The sequence below is a fragment of the Prinia subflava genome, chromosome 15 (assembly GCF_021018805.1).
Source record: "Prinia subflava isolate CZ2003 ecotype Zambia chromosome 15, Cam_Psub_1.2, whole genome shotgun sequence".
NCBI classification, from domain to species: domain Eukaryota; kingdom Metazoa; phylum Chordata; class Aves; order Passeriformes; family Cisticolidae; genus Prinia; species Prinia subflava.
This window is the reverse complement of record NC_086261.1, coordinates 12,951,040-12,974,724: the sequence shown is the minus strand read 5'-3', so window position 1 is coordinate 12,974,724 and position 23,685 is coordinate 12,951,040. Positions and strand designations below refer to the sequence as shown.

General features: G+C 39.6%; 1 protein-coding gene across 5 annotated transcripts in view; it reads left to right on the top strand.

The window, feature by feature from the left end:
• Positions 1 to 2,728: 2,728 nt before the first annotated feature.
• Positions 2,729 to 23,685, top strand: part of NEDD4 (NEDD4 E3 ubiquitin protein ligase) — a 50,535-nt gene continuing 29,578 nt past the window's right edge. For 4 of the 5 annotated variants that reach the window (XM_063412459.1, XM_063412456.1, XM_063412457.1 and 1 more), the window contains exon 1: positions 20,511 to 22,016. In XM_063412459.1, coding sequence (XP_063268529.1) covers positions 20,511 to 22,016 — 1,506 coding nt within the window. Of the gene's footprint in view, positions 2,857 to 12,544; positions 12,619 to 14,103; positions 14,183 to 15,213; positions 15,253 to 15,707; positions 15,762 to 20,510; positions 22,017 to 23,685 lie in introns of those variants that run through there. The other variant, XM_063412460.1, reaches the window with a different exon arrangement.

The following is a 23,685-nucleotide window of genomic DNA, read 5'->3' as shown; positions in this document are numbered from 1 at the left end:
TTAAATGCTAGAGATAGATATCTAACATAAGAACTGAATGTTTGTTAATGAACATATTGTGGTTTATGTTCCCCCATTTTTATGTTCCATCCATTTTTAAGAAAAAGAATGATTTGGGTGAAGTGATAGATATCTTGCTGGAATATTGGAGATGATTATTGATCGTGCTGAAAATGCACAGAGACCTTACCTTAATATATGGATGCCTCCGGGTATCAAACCCAGAAACACAAGTTCTGTGATTCAGACCTGTTCATAGCAGGTCATCTGCTTATGGATTTGGGCATTGACTGTGTTCTAACTCCTATTCTGGATGGTCAGTGGTCTTTCCACACAAAAAATTAGTGCTGTGTTACTCTGCTACTTAAAAAATCTAATATATCAAAATGAGTATGTTAATGTCCTACTGTAAATTTCAAAAGGGCATTATTTTACATTTCAAATGTATTGAAATTAATTATTTAAAATAATATTAGATAACATTATTTAAATAACATTATTTAAAATGTAATGTTTGAGTTTGAAAAGCCCAATAAGTAATGCGCTAATAAAATATTCACAATGAAAACCTTTATTAGACAGGAATTTAGGATGCTTCTTCTTGTAGCCTTTACTGTACAGAAAAGCTGAGACTGAGACAGCAGAAAGGCAGAGTTCTGGCTAGTGAGAGTAATGTGTAGTAAGATATTTATAGGGAGAAATAAAAGAGTATATTTTATTAGATTGAGCAATACAATTCTGAAAAAAAAAGTTAACAAAAAACCTCAACTGTGAGCTTTTGGGGCTCTGATGCTTCCTCCTTGATGTGGTTTGTACACTCTAGCAGAGTATGAGAGACAGCACTGCAAAACCCAGTGTTTCTGTTTGACAGCCACAAACCCACTTGCTTTTTCTAGCAAGCTGTAACAACAATTTACTCATCATCGTTATACCCAGTCCCAGAAAAATCCAGACCTGGAAATCATGCCTGTTGTAATTTAGGCGGATTTCCCTCCTTGGCTGTCACCCAGAAACTTAAATTTGGACAAACCTCTAAACTTGTTCTGGAAGACTGATGTAGGCAAAGCTGAGCCAAAGGAATTGGAAACCTTGGGTGTCCAGAGGGTCAATTCAGAAACAGAAGAGGGCTGTTTATTTTGAAATACCCCAAAACTTTCCTGGGTCTTATTTTCCAAACTTTCTTGGTTGGTCTTATAACAGACATTGTTTCCCCAAGTAAATCTACCGATTCATATGAAGCCATTTACTCAAATGCCACTTTGTAAGACACTCACCTGAATTTTCATGGGTAATACCCTACACTGATTTTGAGACATGCACAAACTGATGTTGATCTTGAGATTGCATTTCCTTGGAGCATCTGGTTAGCCTCTGGAAGAACATGTGTGTGTGTGATAATGGGCACAGGTTTGCCTGAGTTTTCTGAGGAGGTGTTACCTGGCTGTTCTGCGGCCTGCCTGGGGCACAGTTCAGAGAGCTGAGCCTGGGTCTGTGTTTGTTTTGGAAAGGGAAGAGTTTCTCCTCAGATGGTGATGGCAGAAGTAGGTCACCCAGTGCGTGAGGGGCCAGGTTGGATCAGTGGAAAGGTGACGAAAGACCCTGGTTCCTTGCCAGTACAGGTGCTGCTACATTTGTTTGTTGTTAGTGACCCGTGATTTTCAACATGTTCAGCCTAAGGGGGAGGTGAGTTCTCTGCACTCCCAGACTGTGCAGTGCTGGGAGGAGTTTGGCCTAGGCTTGAAGAAAGGCTTATGGTTACTAAGCCACTCTATTTACAGCTTTTTTAGCAGAGCTCTTGCTGTTGTCCTCTGCCTGCTGGAAAGGCGGCTGGTCAGGAAGGGATTCCTCAGGGATTGATTCACAGGCTTGAACAGGGTGTGGGGGGCAAGCAGATTTTTTTCTTGAGAAGAGTCTTGACAACATCGTTGTTTTCATTTCAGACATGGCTTTTACATTTTGTTTTTTCTATTCTCTGGCATTCTCCTCACTGGGTGTTATGTCAGGGCAGCTCCTTACACAGCTGGGACTTCCTTGCCTCAGAGCACCCTGGAAGGCAGCACTGCCTCATCCTGGCGGGCAAAGTCCTTTTTGCCTCTCAGTTTTCCCCAAATTTTTGCAGTTTCAGGTTCCCTGAGTATGAAAGGTTAGGCAAGAGCATCATAGCTTGGGCCTGGCTCTCAGAGGTGCAAAAAACCCCCTTGAACTGCAGCAGGAGAGGTTTAGGTTGGACATTAGGAAGAATTTCTTCACGCAAAGGGTGATGAGATACTGGAACGGCCTGCCCATGGACGTGGTAGAGTCACCGTCCCCGGGGGTGTTTAAGAAAAGACTGGAAACTTGGTGCCATCGTCTAGTTGACACGATGGTGTTCGGTCGTAGGTTGTATTCGATGATCTCAGGGGTCTTTCTCAAAACAGTCGATTCTATGATTCTGTAAAGAAAGACCTCGACAGTGTAAACCACCGGGAAAAATTTTAGAAAGGCGGCGTTATCCCGCCGAGGCCCTGGGTAGGGCTGCCGAGGAGGGCAGGGCGGAGCACGGCGCGGTTCCCGCGGCGCCCCGAGGGGCGGTGGGACTGAGGGCGGCGGCCGCGCGCCCCCTCAGGCTGCCCGCGCGGCGCGTGTCTCCAGGCGGGGCGCGGAGCGCGAGCCAATCGGAAGGCGCCGCCGACACCCGGGTGGGCGGGCCGAGGCCCCGCACGCCAATCAGACGACGGGTCGAGGAGGGGGCGGAGCCTGGGGCGGGCGCAGGGCGGGGCCCGGGGCGGGGCGTAGGTAAACACGGCGGCGGGGGGCGCGCGCCGCGCGGCCATGGCGGCGTCTCCTGCGGAGGTGTTCGGGCTGCCGGGCGAGGAGGTGAGCGAGGCCTCGGGCCGCCCCCCGCGCCTCCCGCTGCGCTCTCCGCGGAGGCCGGGCGGCGGCTTCTCCGCGGGGCTGAACCCCCTGCGGGGCGGGTGTTCCCTGCGGACCCGCAGCGGTGTGGCGCGGGGCGGGGGAGCGGGGTGAGGTGATGAGGGGGGTCCCGGCGGGACCGGCGCCCCGGTGCCGGGTCCTGTGCGCCCTGGCCCGCCGTGAGGTGGCGGCTGCCGTGCCGTCTAGCAGCGGCATTCCTGTCTTCTCCCGCTGGAAGCTATGGAGCCTCCTCCATGGACGGAGGGATCCGCGTGCGCTCGCAACTTCCTCGTGACGGAGTGAAGCGGGATTTCTTCTCCCCCCGGCTCTCTTCCCGGTACCGAAGAATCGCGTCTTTGTTCCAGGCTTTGTCACAGGCAGTGTGACAGGAGCGGTGCGTGGATTAGAGCGGTACAAAAGGTGGTGCGGTGCCTGAGCCGTGGGGCTCATCCCAGCCTTGCCATCAGCGGGAGTGGGAAATCGTGTCTGTGTGTCAGTGGTTTTTGCAATAAACCCGTGGGTGGCTGAAAGTGATCCTGCAGTGGCCTCTGTCCTGAGGTCGTAGTTCCTGAGTACGTGGATCTTTTGGAAGGTGGCTGAGGCTGATGTACCTGTTACTGGGTGTAAGTGGCAGACTGGTGGGGTTGGCTTTTGCCTTGTAACCGAGGCTTGTGCATGGGGCAGAATATTATGGAATAGTTAACTTTATCAAGTAAAAGGAAAGTCAGGCGTTTTTTTTTTTAATTGCAAATGCAGGAAGAATAAAAGCAGTATATCTGAAAGCTGTTAGGTGACCTGTGTGAAATGTCAGTAATGTTGTCTTTGAGCCAACAGGATATTTTACTGAAATTGTCTTTGATCAGCTCTTTTTTTTGTGTTCTGGCAGTGATGATCTCTGTGTCAATGCATACTTGTTGCATCCATAATAGGAATTCAGTTTGTTAAAGCTCTAAAATACTATTCCTTGTCTTGTTGGCATGACTCTCTTTCTCATGTTGTGCTTTATTTCTGGAGAAGTAACTAAAAAGCTCTTAAATGACATTTTTCTTCATCTTAATATTTGAATTACAGAGGATTTCTAATACAAAATTAGCACTGCATACTGCAAGGGTTGCATAACACTTCCTATTGCAAGATCCTGTTTTCAGTTGCTAGTAACTTTCTGAGGCTATGTAGTCGTACTAAAACATTCTATGCCCTAGGCTCTCTATTTTAACTTCATTAAGCTTTGTACAGTTTAGCTGCTTTGTAGCCTCCCTTGCTATGGTAAAAATATTTTGAAATCTACTTAAAATGGAATAATTCTGATCTTCCCTCTATCTTTTTGAGCATAGATATGTTCCTTTGGAACAGCTGGGGGAAAAGGGAGAAAGCATGTAAAAAATCTATTAGATCCAACTTTTTCTGTAATTGAAAAGCTTAGCCAAACTTTTTCAAGTGACATATGTGAAAAGTGCAGTTTGTTTATGCTCAGAGACTTTAATATTCAGTGAGTGCATACTGATTCGTGTGTAACTAGCTTGTTCAGTTATCTTTATAGTTTTCATGTGAGAGATTCTGCATGCACAAATGACAAAACAAATGATCTTAGGGTTACCAGAAAACTGCTCTGCTAGCTGCTTTTGCCTAGGATACTAGAATGGAAAACAGAGTTCTCCCTCCTTGGATGGTCTCTTTCTGTCTTCACAGAGTTTAGTGAAGATACTGCAATCTTGAAGATTGTATGCACAGAAGCACAAGAAAAACATGGTCAGAAACCCAAGTCATATTGAAAGTATCATCAAGGACTGTTCTCTTGTCTCCCCGCATTGTTTTGCAATCTTGTCATAGTTTGTCTGCACACTGCTGCTTCCCCAGGGCTGCTCTGGGGCCTGCTCTGCAAGATGGATTTGCTTGGGGTATAAATCAGAATTGTCCAATAAAAGAAAGCAATGTTATTTGCAAAACCTCTTGTTGCAGCTTTTGGATATGGTCCTATGGTAAATATAATAATTATAAATGAATTGTTAATCAGGAAGGCAAGTGAGGAGAAGTTGGTGTAATTGTTGAAGCAGTTGAATGCACTATTAGAGTATGGATTCCATCACCACAACTCAAGTTAGGCATTTATGACAGATTTCTTTGTTAAGGGTGTATTAATCATTTGGACTTAATAAAGGATTGCTAGTATGCATGAATCTAGCAGGTGCAGTTGTCCTTAATTTCTCGGGTTCAGTTTTTCTTCTCTAAAAGTATCCTGTCACCCACAGGACTCATGGCTTAGTTGAATATTGAAATAATGAGCTCTAGTACGAATAGCGTGGAAAAAACAATATTCTGTATTCAGGCCAAGGTTTAGCAGCAGAAAACTAGATCTTGAATGGTATGGAAATAAGAAGAACACGTTGCTTTTTATCACCCTAGTAACTTTTTTAAAAGGGAGAAGGAATGCGATGAAGTGTACTTCCTTGTTCCCAGCAGGTCAGGCTCCTCTCACAGTGCTCTCTGCCGCAGGTTCTCTGGAGCCATCATCTGGGAACATTCCCTGCTGCAGACTTGGCGTGGCCCATGGTGTGGGAGCCCTGCCTGCCCTTGCCTTGCTCGGGATAAATCTTCCTTCGGATGCAGGGGCAGGTGTTGGTTCACACCCCCAGGAGCAGGCTGACACAACTGCTGCTGCCTCTCTTTGTCACAGCAGGGTTTTGGAGGAGGGGCTTTCTCACACAAAACTTCAAGGTTGTTAAGACTTGGGTTTTTGTAGATTAATCACTTTGATCAAACATTTTCTGGCAAGGTATTCACTTCCACTTACTGTATTTTTGTGACAATTGCAGTACTAAATACAGTGTTTTCTAACAGTAATTGTGGAATGCTCTTTCAAAGATTGGAGGAAGAATTGTTTGTATCTTAGCTAATGCACTGTTATTTTTTGATTACAGAAGGAATTACATTTTTTCAGAGGTTTGCTGTGTTAAAAATACAATTTCTCGAGAGCTGTTTGATATCTTTTTCTGTTTTCTATGATAATACCTGCTTGCACTGTAGGTCTTTGGAATGGCATTCAGTAAAACGACACTGATTGTCTATGTACATGTCTTTCATAGCCAGTTTAATTTACAGATGTCTGTATGTCAGAGTTCCTACACTCCCAGTCTGAATTAAGGACTTATTTTATTTAGTTCTTTTTATGTTGTCCAGATAACATTCTAAGTTAGATAGATTTTTATATCTTTTGTGTCTATTACGTTTGGTTGCTTTCAGGGATGAATCTAGAAATGGGAAATTCTCACAGGCAAAAATGCACTTCCTACTTTCCATGCATTTGTCATTTCAGCTTTCTCAGTCACTTGAGAACTGTCCTTTGCAGAACAAGTGTTCGTGTTTACTGCAGGTCACCTAAGATTTCTCATAGGCATATGGTATTTTATTCTGGAAAGCTTGAGATACATTGTTATGTGCCTTTAGGATCTACTACTGAAGCAGGTTGTTTATGGTTATTTAGCTTGTAGTTGGTGATCAGAATGACTGGATACGTGGTTTGTCCTCTCTACTCAGAGACTGGCATGGGCTAATCTTCTTTTGGATTGCCTCTGACAAAACCAGTAAAGTTGTTTGGCTCCTTCGTGCTTGAGCTTGAGGCAGCCCTGTGCTTCAGTTCCTGTTCAAAGCCTGTGGTCTCCCCAGTGCCTTGGTGTGAGATGTCTGCTATATTTGACTGTTCTTATACAGGCATTCAAACAGGAAAAATGGACATTCATGTCTCTGTGCTTTAGAAAGGCACTCAGTTTTTTCCAGGCTGTGAAGGACTTTACCTTTGCAAGGCATGTCCCGTGTGTCTGGAATTAGCTGAGACTCTTGTAGAAATAGTGAGGCTTGCTGGCTTGTACGTCTTGAGAGGTTTCCTGATTTCGTTTGGAGTTTGCTTGTGCTTTTTGAATGGCAGTGTAATTTGTGTAGATCTGGTGGTTTCTAGAACCTATTTTATGTCCCTCTGCTTGTGTTGGTTTTTTTTAAAGCCTTTCCTTTACACTGAACTAATAAACAGTGAGCAGGATTGTTATGGATGCTGGGTTGCACATAGTGAAAAAATGTTTGGTGATTGGTTGGGGGATTTTGGTTTTTATTTAATTCTGTTGACAAATTGGTTACTCCGTTAGCGGAATTTCGTTGTCTTGAATCTTTCCTTGGTTTGTAGTCAAATGCAGCTGTTAAATACAATCTGTAGTAACAGCCAGCATTTCTTGATGGATGAGACTTGTGTTTGTGAGCATAAAATGCTCACATGGTACAATGAAGTTCTTCTAGTGAATTAGTAAGACTGATCTGTAACTGGCATGAGGAAGTTAATGACTTTATATTAACTGATCTTTTAAACATAATGAGTTTTATGATAGGAATCTTTCTCAATCTAAAACTTTGCTTGTTTTGAAATAATTTTTTCAAAGAAAAAAGGTTCAGCTCTGCTGGTCACTGTAGAGGGGACAGTGTTCTCTGGATTGTGAAGCAATGATCAGATGGGAAAGTCTCCTTCCCATTATCCATCTCCTGAAATGAAGTGATGATGCTAAAAAAGACTTGCTGTCATTTAGATGTCACCTAACGTGTATGGCTGCCTCACTTGAGAGGTCTCATTATTGCAGGAAGTACTTTTCTCCACCTAAGGCTCTCCATTTTGTGGGAAATGCATTCTTTCAAATAAGAACTATATGCAGACATGATATAAATCTTAAGAAAGCCTTAATATATAGTTCCTGATATTGCCAGAACCTTTAAAGCTGATGCTACTATACTTTTTTATTGTTGTAATAAGCTTTGGTGCTCTTATCTTGGCTCTAGTGGTAGTTGATTCTTGACCTATCTAACAGGAGCAAAAGAATAACAGGATGTTATTGCCTAGAGGAATTGTTTACTACCAAGTGTTCTCTGTTAAACTATTCAGTCATTTTTTTAAAATTGGCTTCCTCAAAAAAAAAGCTATCTAGTAGTCCAGCAGATGCTACCATTTTATGTTTTACATTAAATTAATTGTCCTGGCTTTGGCTATAGTCATTAATATGTCACCGTTTCTTGATCTGTGCCTTTTTTCTCACCCTGTCTTCCCACTTACATTTTTCTTCTGTCTTCTGCTCTCTCTTGGATTTCTATTGCTAAGGCAGGACTCATTTTCCCAGTTGTCTTTAGTGATATTTTCCTACCACGTGAAGTTGGAAAGGATGGGGGTGAGAATGAACAGTTTGTTAATACCTGTCCTTTGTAATTATTGACTGTAAATGACTGTAAACCAGGCAAGACCATTCCATTCTCAAGGTTGCGAACAAGTTTTGAACTACTTATAAGGGTGAAATTTCTTTACAAGTGCTATTTTCTTGTCCAGAATTAACAGTTCAAGAATGTCTCACCTTAATACAAAATAATTGAACATAGGTAGTTTCATGGTGACTTTTGTGGAAATGAAACTGTCATTTTCTGCAAGTGCCACTTTATTAGTTTGACACTTGCTTTGCTGCTCTGAGAACACACTTCACAACTATTTTAAGGCATACATAAAAAGCATTTCTGTTTTATTATCAATTCCAAGAATTACGACCTGGAAAGCATTGCCTTTAAAGCTTTAGGTTACTGATTGTCAATATACTGGCTCAGAAATCTTCTGCTTCATCCCTTGTTACACAGTATCTGTTAGTAAATAGATTAATTGAGATGGTGAAAATGGCATGGTTTAGTAGTCCCAGCTGTTTTGACAAGCATCTTGAACATGTACTTAAGAATATACTAATATGATTAACAATAGAGTAATAATAAAACCTGGAAGTTGATAATAAGATAACTATCTTGCTGACTCAGCGCTGAAAAGGATGTTTTGTCTCACTTAATCAGACCAAGACATTTTGGATAGTTTAGTCTCTGTAATATGTCGTTTCCTTATTCCTCTACCCCAGAGCTTTAAAATACTATATGACCCCTAAAAACAATGTCAGTTTGAATTTGTTGGGAGCAGCCTAAGTGATACAAACAATGTGTGCAGCCACTCCCTGGCAGTTTGAGTAGTTTTAACAATATTCCTTCTATTTCCATTTGCTGTTTTTACCTGATTCATATTGGATTGCTACATTCTCAGAGGGAACAGCTTAACAGTTCAGTTGTAACATTATTGTATTCTTTCTTTTTGTTTGTTTTTTTGCCTCCAGCCTCTGGAATGGCTGGCAGTCAGAAGTTGTCGAAAGAAGCTGAATGTCCTTGTTCTGTCTGTACAAACAATCCCTGTACAAGTCTGTGCCCAGAGCTGCTGCCTTTGTGTGCATGTCTGTGTTACAGAGCAGCTGGGTACGAGGGCACTAACCCTGTAAAACTCCCCGTGTGTGCAAAGCAGCAGAGAATGCTCAGTTTCTTCAGCTGTACAGACAGAATAAATGCAGAGTTTATGTTCAAGTTAATGTCAGGACTGCAGAAGCATGGGTAGACATTTATATCCAGGAAGAGACTCTTGAGGAGATAAACTGAGCTGAGAGAGCAGTCTCTTAGATAAACTGCAGTGCAGCTAGGCATAGCTGATGTGTTCCTGTATAGTGGATAGACGCCTGTGCCTCCTCTGCCACCAGAACCATTGGAAGCATGGCAGTGGTGTAAAATAGTAGCAAGGCAAGCTTGAGAGTGTCTGTAATCAATATTAAGAGTAAAAGGTACAGGCTGCAGCCTGTGTGTTTTTTGGACCACAAAAACACTCATGTTGCAGCTGCTTGGGGATCTACAGGAGTTACTGATCCACAGTTCCTTTTGTGTGGCTATGAGGGATTCAAATAATGATCTCCTGAGCAAAGGTGCATGAAGAGGATGAGGTTCAAAGTTGGCTTTCAAAGCATGAAATTCTGATTTTGAATTTGTTCCCTGTGGGTGCCAGAATCAAGTATCTGATGCTGTGTCTCCATGCAGAGCTTGCATGGCCTACTTTTTGTCTGCATGAAATGAGCTTCAAAAGGTCCTGGAGCTCTTTGGCTGTTCAGTGCTTTCTGGGATCAGTGTGTTTGTGGCAGCTGTTTTGAGCTGTGGCAGCAGTTCCTCAGTGATTCTGCCCTCAGTGAGTGAGGAGGAAAGGTCGGATGGTCACAGTGCAGCTCGGTATCCTGTCGGCAGGCCCAGCCTCTCCAGGATGTGTGGGGTCATGGTGTAATGGCTCTTTGCAGTGTCAGGCCCTTCTGACCGTGTTTGGATCCAGCTGGCTGAATTTCCCCGGATGTTCATTGCACACTGGTGTGACCAAGGAATGGTCATCTGTTGTGATTATGTATTGCCCTTGCTTGTTAGCATGGTTTTTTCCTGAAGTTTCTAATCTCCATAGCTTGGGAAAGGAAGAAGTGGGCCATTCAGTGTCACCTATCCTTTTAAAAAAATCAAAAAGGGGTGTGGTGGCTTTTGGCAGTGAGAGCTGTTAGTCGAAAAAGTGAAAGTGAAAAAGATCTGTTGGGAAGATTGTTGGGAACAATTCAAGATTTTTTAAAAACTGTTTCTGTTAATCTGGAAAGGTATTTCTATGGGTCATATTTTTTCGCACCTTCATGGTGGTTTGGTTAGTTGTTCTGCTCAGCTAAAATGCTGGAGCTGTCCTGGTTTGGCACTGACCTCAAATAAATAATAACCTTTCTTTCAGCAAGGCATGTTTAAATCAACCTCCAGCATGCCAGCATTGGGTTTGTGGCTTCTAGTTTCCTGAGGCTATATGCAGAGCAATTTGTCTTTCTGCAAAATAGCTTTCATCTCTCTATTATGATACAAGTAAACAAACCATGTGATTAAGCCAACTTTAAAATCTCAGAAGCATGGATTCTATTCTGGGATCTCTGCTGTGTGGACTACACTGACACACTATTAAGCCTGACTCTGGGATGCCTGTGCCCAAAACCATCTAATTGTCTTTGCTGTTCTCCTGCTTGAATGATGGAACAAATCTCATGGTCTGTGCAACTGAACACAGATACAAGAAAACCTATTTGTCTTTTAGGGCTGTGTGTCCCTACCTCAGCACCAGCTCTCAGTCTTTTTCTGAGAAGGAGAAGGTGGGGTTGTTTGTCAAGCTGATTTCTGTCAGTTGTGACTGAGGACCATCCTCCTGTTGGGGTCAGGGTGCTGTGGGTGCAGTGCAGAGGTGCTCAGGGAGAGGGGAAATGCACACATGGGACTCTCCTTGAATCATCGCAGAAACTCGCTGAGGTTGAATGTCCCTGAAGCCAGGTAGTTGGTAGAAGATAAATTGGACATTGCTTTAGAATGTAAGGTGAGTGGATACGTTAGGATATTTGTGGTGTATAAAATAGCTCTTCCTAATTTGATGCCAACATAGTTTTTTACTTACGTTTTCTTAAATCCGATCAGTTCTGTTGTTGTCATAAAACACTTGATGATGTTATGTACCTTAAAAGTCTGATTATGCCTAAGAATTTTGAAAGCCTAGGCCACTTTCTAGTGGTCAGTGCTGGGAGGGGTTGTTTGTTGGTCTTCGTTTTCTGAACTCTTAGTGTTTGTAGTAGGAGAAAATTTCCTTTGAGGTGAAGGCCAAAGACAGGCTTGTGACTTGGCTGGCATTGACTTGGACAATTGATTGTATTGTCAATGGGTGGACACTGTAGATGCTCATTTCAGTTCCCAGGCAATCACGTAGAACTGCAGAGGGTAGGAGAAACTTACTTACTTTTTTATTATTTTATTTTTATTTAGTGGTCTGTTCTCAGTTTTACATTTTTAGCTAGTAGTTCCTGCCTTAGGATTAGGAAGCAGTTCTCTCCATTAGCTTTAAGAACCATTCCTGTTGGGGTTGGTTAGGGGTTCTAGCTCTGTGGTTATATGGGAGGCCAAGGATAAAGCATTCTTAGTACTTCCTAGGAGTCTCCTCTAGAAAGCACTTTCAATAATATGTGGAATTCAGGAAGCCCCCAGGGAGAACATCTACTGCTTCACCCATAGCTCTTGTACCTGTTTAACTCCTTAACCTAGACTGGATCTGCTTTCCTCACAAGTGTCTCTGCCCCACCATCTCCTTCATCAGCCCTTCGTCTGGAAAGCCTTTGCTTTCCAAAGAAACAGTGCTCATTTGTCTTGCTCCTCTGATATGGTCACAGCTGCTGGAATTATTTATTCTCTCTTGAATTCAATACCTTATCAGATGAGCCATGTAGGACTCTATGTATTAATACATGCAGCTGTATTAACAGGAGAAGTGCAATTACTTATGTCACTCCTGTGAAGCTAATTTGTATAATGTGTAATTAAATTTGTTTTTAGTTTCATAAAAAACTTGTACCCTGCTGGCAGGTCATATCAGAAATCCATATCAGATATTTTAAATGTGACCTCTCTGTGCTGTTAACTAAAAATAGATGCAAGAATTTTTTATTCTTGCATGTCTTTCCTGAGTTGATTACTGCTTTATTAATCTATTTTGATAAATTTTATACCCTTCTAATTCTGCCCAGAAAATAAATATTGTCAGAGCCTATTTCCCTCCCTCTGATGAATGCCAGGATACCATTAGGTGAAAACTTCTGTGGTCCATGCAGATTTGTCTGAGTTGATAGAGCTATTTCTGTCAGACAAAGTAACTGCATCATTTAGCTTTATTAATTGCAAATAGACCTGAAAAATAAATCTGAATGCATCTTGAATATGTTACTTTGTTTTTAAGGAGAACACGCGGATTGTCAGAGTGAAGGTGATAGCTGGAATTGGCCTGGCCAAGAAGGATATCTTAGGAGCCAGGTAAGAATATATTGTTAATATATTAAGGCACAGCTGCTTCTTTGTTTTATTTCTACAGCTCTTTAGTTCTCAGTAAATTATTCTGTGCCTCTTGCAAAAAAATATCTGAACTCTTTTGAGCTCTTTCAACTGGCAACTGTATAAAATTATTAGAGACTATATAAGCATGAAGATATCTACTTTCTTGTCCAAGAGTGACTTGGACAGATCTTATGTATTGGCCAAACAAAGCAGAGGAATGTTTTATTCTCTGCATGGTAAAATAGCTCTGCCATGGTGGATAGATCCATGTCTGTATTTCACTTCAGGTAGACTGCAGCTAAAATAAAGTTTAATTGTAGTCAGAGTTCTCATCTGTGCTTGAAGGACTTGGGATGAACACAGTACTAAACACTGGTAGCTATAAGGCTGTTTCAGCTCAAATTATGTGCAGAGGAACAGTGGCTTAACATTTAGCAAAGGAATGATCAGACTTGTAAGTTGGTAATTGAAATGCTTTTGGGATCTTGTAGAGTTGGCAAATGGCAGAATGCATTTTGTGCTAAAGCCACTTTTGCTTCTGGCCTTTGTACAAAGGGTCTAGAAAAGTATTGATGGTTTACTACAAGTTCTGCTGTCAGCTGCTTTGGCATATGTGCAGGAATGTTGTTATTTTAGCACTAGCAAAATTGCTGTGTGTGACATCAGTTTAGCAATAGAAAAATTTCTGTTGTGAAATTCATATTTTCCCTAAAGCCAGACAGTCTCCCTTAATTTTTTTGTTCATGTACAATTTTTTTTACTTCAAGCAAAAATAGATCAGCTTTTCTCATCATAACTTAAATATGTGAAAACCATATGCTCTTTTGTTGTATGGCAGAGAATCTTGGTCACCTTTTGCTACTACTCTGAGCAATTGAATGCTTTGATTGTTCATGAAAAATAGATATTCATATAATATGTTGGATTTTAGTACCACAGAAAAGGAAAGAGCAGTATGACATTTTAAGCAATATTAGGACATCTTCATTAACAGAAAAATTCAGGTTCAACTCAAACTCTTATAGAACTTTTAGTAAAATTATTGCATGTTTGAGCAAGTACCTCAAATTCCAGGTGTTCCAAAGTCTTAAGATATTTAATTCTTCAAGATTTTTCAGTCACATCTGATGTTTTTCATGCACATCGTGTTGAAATGTGAGAGGATTTATTAAATCTGTTCTCCTGAAATAACTGTGAAAGAGGACAGAGAGTCAAATTGTACTGATAAACAGAATGGCGTAGCTATTATGATCATTATCACAACTACTGTTTATATTAGCTTTATCTCTAAAACTGTGTAGGAAATGATTGTAATTACAAATGTCTGTGGTATTTTTAAAGTAATTGTAACCCCTGATTACATAACTGCTATTAATGTAAGCCTTTTAAAACCTGATTGCTGATAATGGTGACCAAAAAGGGCTTAGAGGAGCACACGACTTGTTTGGTTTTTTTCCCTACCAGTGACCCATACGTCAAAGTGACATTGTATGATCCAGTGAATGGAGTCCTTACCAGTATTCAGACAAAAACTATTAGAAAGGTTAGTCCTCTTATCGATGTGGGTGTGGTGGGCTTTGGTTGGGGTTTGTGGTATTGTGTTGAGGTTTTTTAAAATCAAACTCCAGAGGAAAAGTTAAAGCTATAGGAAATATGAGAATTCCTGTCTTTTAAATGAATGGATGTGTGGAAAGGAGTATTCTATGGTCTGCTCGGCTTCTCTATTTATGGCATTATTGTGGTATTTTCTCTTCAAAAATTTTGTTGAAAGATAGAGGAAGAACCGAGGAATATAAGGTGAGTACTGATTCAAAACTACATCGTTAGTGGAAGTACTGGATTGTTCTGATTTTTCTCTTTAAACATCAAATTGCACCATTCACCTGAATCATGACACTTCTTGGTTTTTCTAGAATACATGCAGGGAAAAGTCAGTACTGCTAACTTAGTTTAACTAAAAATGAAGAACTGTATATTGAGAGGGAAAGCACTCTTCTCTTCCAAATTGCTGTTCTCGGATAGTGGCTGTGATTTATGATATGAGATCACTCATGCATTTTTCCTTCCATGTTGATAATTGTTACATTAAGCTCTCTTTGTAGCTAAACTATCTGTAGTATTTTCTGAAATAATCACAATTCAAAGATCAGTTTAGTTGAGTGAGTTATGCTGTGTTTGGCCCACCTGTGCCTGGGCTGAGTAGTTTGTTGCTTTGAGATTTGTCATTTGTTAAGAGTTTGCATGTAAGTAATGTGGGTGTTGAACTGAGAGGAAGGCAGTGATTATTACTGAAGGGACATACTCTAAATTAACTGTTTTAAATGTCTAATGCACCTTCTCTGCAACCATGGCATAGCCAGTATCTGACAATAGCTGCATAAGTTGTCTCCATTCTGCACTGCATTAAACAGTACAAGACTGCTTTGACTTTTACCAGCAATATCAAGGTTAAAGGTACTTTTTTCTTAAGTGGATTGTTACATGGAATAAAATGTGTAATACATCAAAAATTCTGTATACTCGTACGGAATTACAAGTATAACTAATACTCTTTTTTTCTTCCTCTGCACATAGTCCTTAAACCCAAAGTGGAATGAAGAACTCTTATTTAGAGTAAGTGATTTTGTTTATAGCCTTATTACCCGTTGGATATTTTGCTGACACATTGGGAAAAACTACTGACTGCTTTACCTACTTCAGATCTCTTCCCTAATGCAGAAATAACTCTACAATTAATGTTCTAAAATGCTCACAAACTGCCTTCCTTAGAAACAAGTTTGTTAACTCTGGCAGAAATGTTACATTTTCAGTCTTGATGTTGCCTTCTTTATTCTGTGAATGTTAAAAAGCATGTACATGGATTTGGAAACAATTTGGGATAGTACTAGTTATGACTTATTGGTTCTAATAGAAATGCATTGCATAGTTGAATGGCAGCTAAAAATAAATTTGCTGTTAATAGAGACCTTTGGTATTTCTTTCCTGCTGCATAAACACAGTGATTTTGCTGAAGACAAGTGCTGGAATTCAGTGTATATGTTAATTTTCACTATACTTCTTTTTCATAGGTTAATCCTCAGAAACACAGACTCCTTTTTGAAGTATTTGATGAAAACCGTTTGGTAGGTCTTCTTGTGTTAATTTTGCAGTGTATTAAAGACTTGAATGAAAGCAAATCCATCAGGATTCAATGTGGATAAAAAACCCACTCCAAACAACCTTTATTTCTATAATGAAACCTAAAGCTAAAGGCAGACCTGATTCCTTTTTTTTAATCTGAGATTACCACACTCCTGAAGCTCTGAAGCAGTTACTTTATTACTATAAACTTCTAATGTGCTTTAATCATAAAAGCATCATTCTTTTATAGTGCTGTTCACATGATAGAAGATTCTTTGGTGATATTAAAAGCTCTACATTGGATGTTTATTTTCTCTACAAACAAAGCAGTATTGATACGTGGTGTGAGAAGCTTCTTCAGTGTGAGAGTAGCATGAAAGAAGGCATACATGGATTTTCTTTGGAAAGCTCAAGACGTGAACAGTGGATTGTGGTCATGTAGATAGGTGTCACTCTGAATAGCAGGTCACTGCTGAGATAAGGCAGGCTTGTGCTTTTATCTCAGTGAAATCAAAATCCCTCCTCTGCCCCAAGCTCTCATTTTGTGTCCAGATGTCTAATGACCTGTGTTTGTGTGTTTCATTGTAAGTGAGTAAGTGCTGTAGCAGTACTGTCATGACACTTGCATCTGTTTCACTGATGTTCCTTGTCACTGGAATAAATCTCTTTCCCTTCTGCAGGAGTGTGGAACTAATAGGAGGGATTGAGTGCTCTTGCACTCCAAACACAGTATCATTCCAAATAAATAATCTCTTTGTGCTTGAATAGTGTCTTGGCCATGAAAATTTCTTTCCTAAAGCTTTCTGCATGTGTTCAGTAAACCATTTTTTACCTTTTATCAAGGTGCTTCTCTTCTGAGGTTGGGAAGAGTGAAAATGTGTGTAAATATAAGTACAAACTGCCTAGAATAATGGGATTTACGAATGAAGTAGCTTGTTTCTTGGTTATAGGCATTACACAGTCCCCAGACCATTTACTACTTAACTGCTGATATTACCTGTCCCAAGTATTTCATATGTGCTGTCTCTTTGATTTATTTAAAAGCAATGTTAAAGGGCAATGAGCACTTGTGGCCTACATGGGAGGTTAAATTTGGTTTTTCAGGATGCTCAAGTTTTCATCTGGACATAATATTATGGGTTACAGCATATCCCCTATGAGTTCAAAATACTCTGTCCATTGCACATCTTGTTGGAGCGTTGCTGCCACCACCTGGAAGCCACGAGGCACTATTAGAAAGTAGGATTCCTGATTTTTTGAGGGGAGAAGGCCAGTGTTTTCTTTGTGTTTTCCACGAGGAGAACTCCTTCACATTCTTTCTCTAATCCAGAATATAGAAATTTTTTGATCTGTTTGCATATGGAGAGGAACCAATTAAACATTTTTTTGGTGTCAGCTAGGAAATGATGCTTTGTTTCCCATGCATGATTATATTTAGAGATCAAAGTATCATGACCTCATCAGTCACTGTAGTTCTGTAATAAAATCCCTGTATTTTTCATGGTTTCCGTTTCATTTGGTGAATGGAACAGGCCATCTCCCTGTTTTTCTTTAGTTTGCTCTCATACACAGTGTTTTTATCCCAGATGTCTTGGGTTGTTTTAAGTAAGAAAAATTGTTGCCTTAGCTATGATTGTTATTTAGCATTGAAAAGCTCCCCCACTTCTATTAATTCATCCTCACATGTCAAAAATCATAGGTGCCTTGCTAAGTAGCTATGATCAAAAGATGTTTCATCTTCTGTTATTTTAGTCTTTTATTCTGTTGTTTTTAGTGCTCTGTCATCTACCTATTGGATGACTGTTTAAAGTTGAAATGTGAGCAATGTGATAAAATTGAAATGTTCTTATATTTATGTCCTCTTAATGGTTCATTTCCTCTTCACAAAATTTTGTCTGAATGGCTTTTATTCCCTTTAACTTTTAGGGGTAAATGGAAGCCAGAAATAGCTGCTTGTTTTCAAGAAGTGTTGTGTTCTTGAAAACCAGCCTCAAAACCTTTCTTCAGAATTTAGCTTAAATTTTGGGTCTTGCTGCATTGGTTGTATCACCAGTAGTCAGAGTTTTGAGATCTTCCTGTTATAGCTTTAAAATGTTTCCAAAATCACTTGTGTTGGATTTGGTAAAGGAGTGCTAAATCTAGTTTGTTCTGACTTGCAAACCCTTGGTAGAATAAAGGGCGTGCACGGTTTGTGGAGTCTTTAGTTATGGTTGTCTTTAAAAACACACTTGAAAATGTCAAGAAGAACATTGAGATCTCTTAGGAGATGAATCAATGAAGGGAACACACCTCTTGCTATCAGTCTTACAATACCTTGTCACAATTTAAGTATATTGCAAACTAAGTGCCTAAATCTGTTATTGATACTGAAGAAATCAATGGTATTAAGCTTTGAATGGAACTATTGGTATTTTTTAAAAATACTAACTTTGAGTTTATTTTTATGCCAACTCTAATTCAGCAACACTGAATTTAACACTTTAAAAGCCATTTTACGTTTCCTGAGAAAGCTCTATTTGTCTGGCAATACCTATACAAGTATAGCTGGGGAAGAGAGACTTGTTCCAGCTTATTATGTCAGTTCATTGTTTTCTTAGGATTTCTTTAGTAAAATTGAACAAAACTTTTCAGACCATCCACTGGGGGAGAAAGTAATGCTTTTATTAAAAGAAACCAGCACCTCCAATGGTTGCACTTTGTGTCACACCAACGTGTTACAAACTGTGCCACTAATATGTTTGTTCTTGGGGAGAGATGAAGCCTTTAGAAATGCATTTTTTACTTTCGGCTCGCGTATCTTAGGGTCACTTGCTGATGTTTTTGGTTTGTCTTTGGTTTGTTTGGTTTTATGGGTATTTTTTACTGCAGTGCTTGAAGTTCAAATGTAACTTTTTGAAGCTGACAAAAAGAATCTTTTATGGTATTTTCCTTTCCTCTTCTCTCCCTGTCCCAGTCCCCCACCACCATATAACTTTAGAAGAAGTCCTGTTGGTTATAATGAAATAAATGAAGTGTTGTATTTGTTGGCTTTTAATGAATAAGCTAGTATTCATTTATTGCTGCATTCTAATAAAGGAATTCAGGTAATGGAGGTTAAGTACGCCCTGGAGTATAATTAGAAAACAAATTTGTTGCTTGCAAACAAGGCACTGCGAATTTGATTCTTGGCTCTTTTTTGGGAAGGAGGTATAAATGTTAATTTTACTGCCTTCTAGCTTAAAATACAGTAAAGGTTAAATAAATATGAAACAGAAAAAACTCCTAGTAGTATGACCTATAAAAGTATAAATGGCCTAGTGTTCTCTTCTGTTTGTACTCTTTCAGCAGCACTAAGTAATTTCATGTTAGTGCAGTAGCTTTCAGTACTGCATCATATATGGCTTATGTATTCAAAAATACATTCATAATGCAATGTTGTTGTTTTTCAAAACAAAACTCACAACAGAAATCCCACTAAACAGAAAGATTCAAGATTGTCTTTTATCAAAAGTCCCACTAGGTGCCAGCAAAGGACCTCTACAGATTATTTGAGCCAGTGAAACATTTTGTAGGAATTCTTGATCCCTTTACTCTTGGAAGAGTTGACAGTATATTAACTTCTTTGGCATGCTGATAATTTTATTTGAAAAATGAAAATTTAAAAAAATAATAATTAGTTATGTATGAGGCAATTTGTATATAATTATATGGGATAGCTTTCAGCTGTAGTACTTTTTGGTAGTTTTTTAATCTCTCTGCATACTTAGTTCAGTGTTCTAAAGTTTGTGTAGCTGGTCACATATCTGCAAATCACCTTGAACTGTAATGAATGTGTCCTTACTCTGGACTTCCAGCAAACAAGATGAGGTAGTTTAATTTGTAAGAGTAATTTTGTTTCTTTCTATCTTTAACAGCTGTAGTTAGAAAAGGTCAAACTAGAAAGAAAAATAAATGCCAGATTATTAACCAGAAAAACTTTTTTTGGCTCCTATTCAGTTGCACCTCATTTGAAATTATGAATTAATAAACACAGAAGGTTCTACTATGTGCAGATCTTTAGAAAGTGTGATTACTTAGCAGCATGTGGATTGCAAGATAATGCCAGATTTCTCTCAAGTTTTATTTAAATAGTGCAGAAAAACATTTTCTTAAGGGAGAGGAGGCTTATTTCACTAGTTTGTGCATAATTCAGACCTCAGCAGTTTGCTAGCATGGTTACTATTTGGAAATTCAATCCTGGACTTGATACTCAATTATATGGGACTTCATTCCTACCAACTTCCTGTAATTCTAAACCTATGGGTAAAAATATTAGTAGTCATACGCTGCTGAGGAAAGTACGGACACATTGACTCAGCTCGTGCAGCCGCAGCAGGCGTTGCTGTTTGGAACTTGGAAGTTCTGGAAGCCTATTATATTTGCATTCATTTGTGCAAATTCCAGAAGGTAGAACTGAAACAAGGTCAGTAGTGTTTGTCAGTGTGTCGCAGCTGAGGTCCTTGGAACATAAGTGCTTTTTAAGTGAAGGCTTTCTGACTGCAAGCAATCAACGACGCTCCAGAAACTACAGTTCAAGGAATGGCTGACTTATTTCAAGAGGTACTTTCTTTTAAAATGCTAGTATCTTGTAGAAATTAGGACAAAGACTGCAACTTTTATGGGCTTTTCCTGTTGCGATGTACCAGCTCTGCGTTCTGTGCAGCTGCCTGTAGCCTTTCTGCTGAAGAATCTTTGTGGGTTTCATTTGCTAACATGCGTGGAAATGAGAACAAATGGCACGCCGGTTAAGATTGCATTTTGCTGCCCAAAGAAGCAACACAGATCCATTATCAGAAACCTCTGAAGATTTTTTAGATAGTAATAATTGTATGTACTTCAAAAAATCTCAGAGTTCTGCACCTAGCATTACACAAGTGAAACTAACTCCTAGACAAGCTGCTTATGCACCTGCAGTGCAACAAGTAACTAATCAAGAGAAAAGCACAACTGTTTCTTCACTGCAAATAAAAAAGAGCAGTTCCCTGCACATTTCCTTGCAGTCTAGGAAGCAGAGTGGGTACTCTCAGTTTGGTGATGCTGTGGCTGCTGGTGAAGACACTTCATTCATTGGTATTGGTAGTGAAGGGAGCTGTGGTGCTGGAACTGTGGCTGATCACCGATCTACTGAGAGCCTCCTGAGCAATGCTGCTCTGGGCAGAGGCAGCCTCAGCAGCATTGCAGCAAGTGACAGTGGCTCGTTCAGCAGTGCTGGCAGTGACTATGGATCATGTGCAAGCACCACAAGTGATGGAGGTTCATATAGTAACAGTGTCATCAGTGACAGTGGCTCTCTTTGGACAAGTGACAGTACTTTCTGTAGTAGTGTTGCACATGGTGACTCTTCATATAGAAGCACTGCAAACAAATGTAATCCCTCCAGGAGCAACTCATCTCAGGAAACACTGTATAGAAGTAGCACTACTTTTGACCAAGATGCTTTGTCAGTGAGGAAGAAAACTAAAATTCCATTGCGACGTTGTTCATCACTGGTTATTTTTCCTAGGAGTCCTTCCAGTACTCCTCCAGCTTCTCCAGTAGGCTCAGGTCAACTACCACATAGAGGCACCTATCAAACATCTCATAAATTAATTATCTCTCCTAGTGAGCTGGCACAAAGAGAAGATCAGACCGTTTCCAAGGGATTCCTTTCAACAGCAGTCAATGGACTTAGACTTTCTAAAACGGTTTGCTCTTCTGGCGAGGTCAGAGACATCCGACCGCTTTATTTGAATGCATCATTACAGGACAAAAGTCAAATTTCGAATGGTCCTCAGCAGGCCACCTGTGAAGAAGTACCTGATGGCTTCTCATGTGTTTCTGTTCATCTTACACAAAGAGCATTTGCATCAAGCAGTGAAATGGTTAATGGCTCTTGCAGTCCAGAGTTAAATCTGAACTCTGGTGCAAAATACCCTCATTTAAAACTGGAACGTAGCACATCTGCATGTCTGCCCTCAAAAGCAGATTCAGAATATCAGATTAATATAAATGAACTAGGAAGACCGAATGCACAGATGAGCAAAACCCACCATATTTTGCAAAGAAGTGTTTCCTTGGAAGGATCACGTCAAAAAGTATCTTGCTGCTTATCCAGCCTTAAATACAAGAGTCATAGTGCAAGGACGTCTCAGTTGCACATACAGTTCAAAGCTGGGAATGAAGAAGAAACAACTGGTGTTAGGAAAAGATATGGAACCTCTAAAAGGGAAATGTCTAGCACTTTGTGGAGGCCCCATAAGGTGAGTGTTGTGGTTTGTAGAAAAATGTGATGGTATTTTGCAGTCGAAATTTAGCTGGAAAGTAATAAAAGTTTGCAACCAAGACTTAAGCGCAGTGATTTCAGAGTTTCCTAATGGTGTCAAATTGTCACCATTAGGAAGTTAATTTTTTAATTATGTGTAACATTTGGGTTTTAGATTAGTTTCTTAGAATATAGTACATACAGTAGCATAGGTGAATAGGTGTTACTGTGAAATACATGTATTTAATAGATTTTAAACAATAGTTTGCTGTTTACATGAACTCGGAGGGATTTTCTTGTCTAGTTATTGAGACATGGGAGCCATTTAAACTTCAGTTTAAATTTTGTAGTTATAAACACCTAAGTTTTCAGTAAATGAATGGTAGTTACTGAAGTTGTTTGCATATAAAATGGGTAAAAATGAGTGATCTTTTGTTTTTATTTCAGATAGGCTTTATTTTACAGAACAGTTTGTTATATGTAGAATTAAAGATAAGTCCTATTTGAGCAGAAAGACTGTAAATACCATTTGTTTCTGTATACACCCTGAACCACAGGAATTTTCAGAGTTTCCTCTCACTCTTTTTTTTCCTCCTTCCAACTACTATTTCAGCCTGAGCGGTACAGAGTAACTTAATACCCCTCCCAACAACATTGCTGTTCAAATTATAGTACATGGGTCTAGAAGGCTTATATTAAATATATATTTTTTTTTGGTAATGAAATTCATGTCCAGCTAAACTGCAGAAGTGTCTACTCTTATTAACTCTTAAGGCAGTTAGTAAAGTATAGGCCACATGAAAGGTGGATTTTAAGCCTCGTTTAAATAACATTGTGAGGACTTAAATTATCTGAACATTTTCAGTTATGAATGCTGATAAAAGTGCAACAATTGGTGGTTATTAAAATGGTTTTAAGAACTCATTCTTGTTGATTTGACACTGCTACCATATAATTAACATGCTTGTTTAAGTAAAGGGCTTTTTGCCAAAGACCTTATAATTATGACAATCCCTTTCTAAACTAGTAAGACAGTTACCTCACAGGTGTTAGTTTGGAATTTTCAGTCTTTTGTTGCCCTTAGAGCAGTGCCTGATGATTTCTGACTTCTTTAGTGCTTTTTGACAGGAGTTTAAAGAAAAATGCTCTTTCCTTTGTGGGTAACTGTGATTTATGCTTAAGCTTCCTTATAAAGCTCACAGTGGATCACAGATAATCACTATATATATATATATATATATATATATATATATATGTCTATATTGTTTTGTGATTCTTTGTCCCAAAATCACACTGTAAAGTGAGGGGTAAAATCCCCAATAAGCAGAAACAGATTAGATCCAGACTAATTAAAATGTGTTAGTTATTTTGAAAGTATATTGTGGAAAAATGTTGAGTCGTGGACTTCAAGTACATTTCTCATCAACTTGCACTGCTGGTCTTTGTGTTTAATGGGAGCTGATATGAAAGTTATTCTGTATTTTAATCCAAGTTCAGGATTAGACTGTTAGCTAACATTTCCAGAAAACCTCCTAGGACACTGGACTGGCAATAGTTTGGTTCAGTTCCCAGGAGCAGTGTTTACAATGGATTGACACTAATACCAGGTACAGGAACCTTTCAGTCCTCAAATGGCTCTTTTCAGTTTTTATGTAAAACCAGTAAAT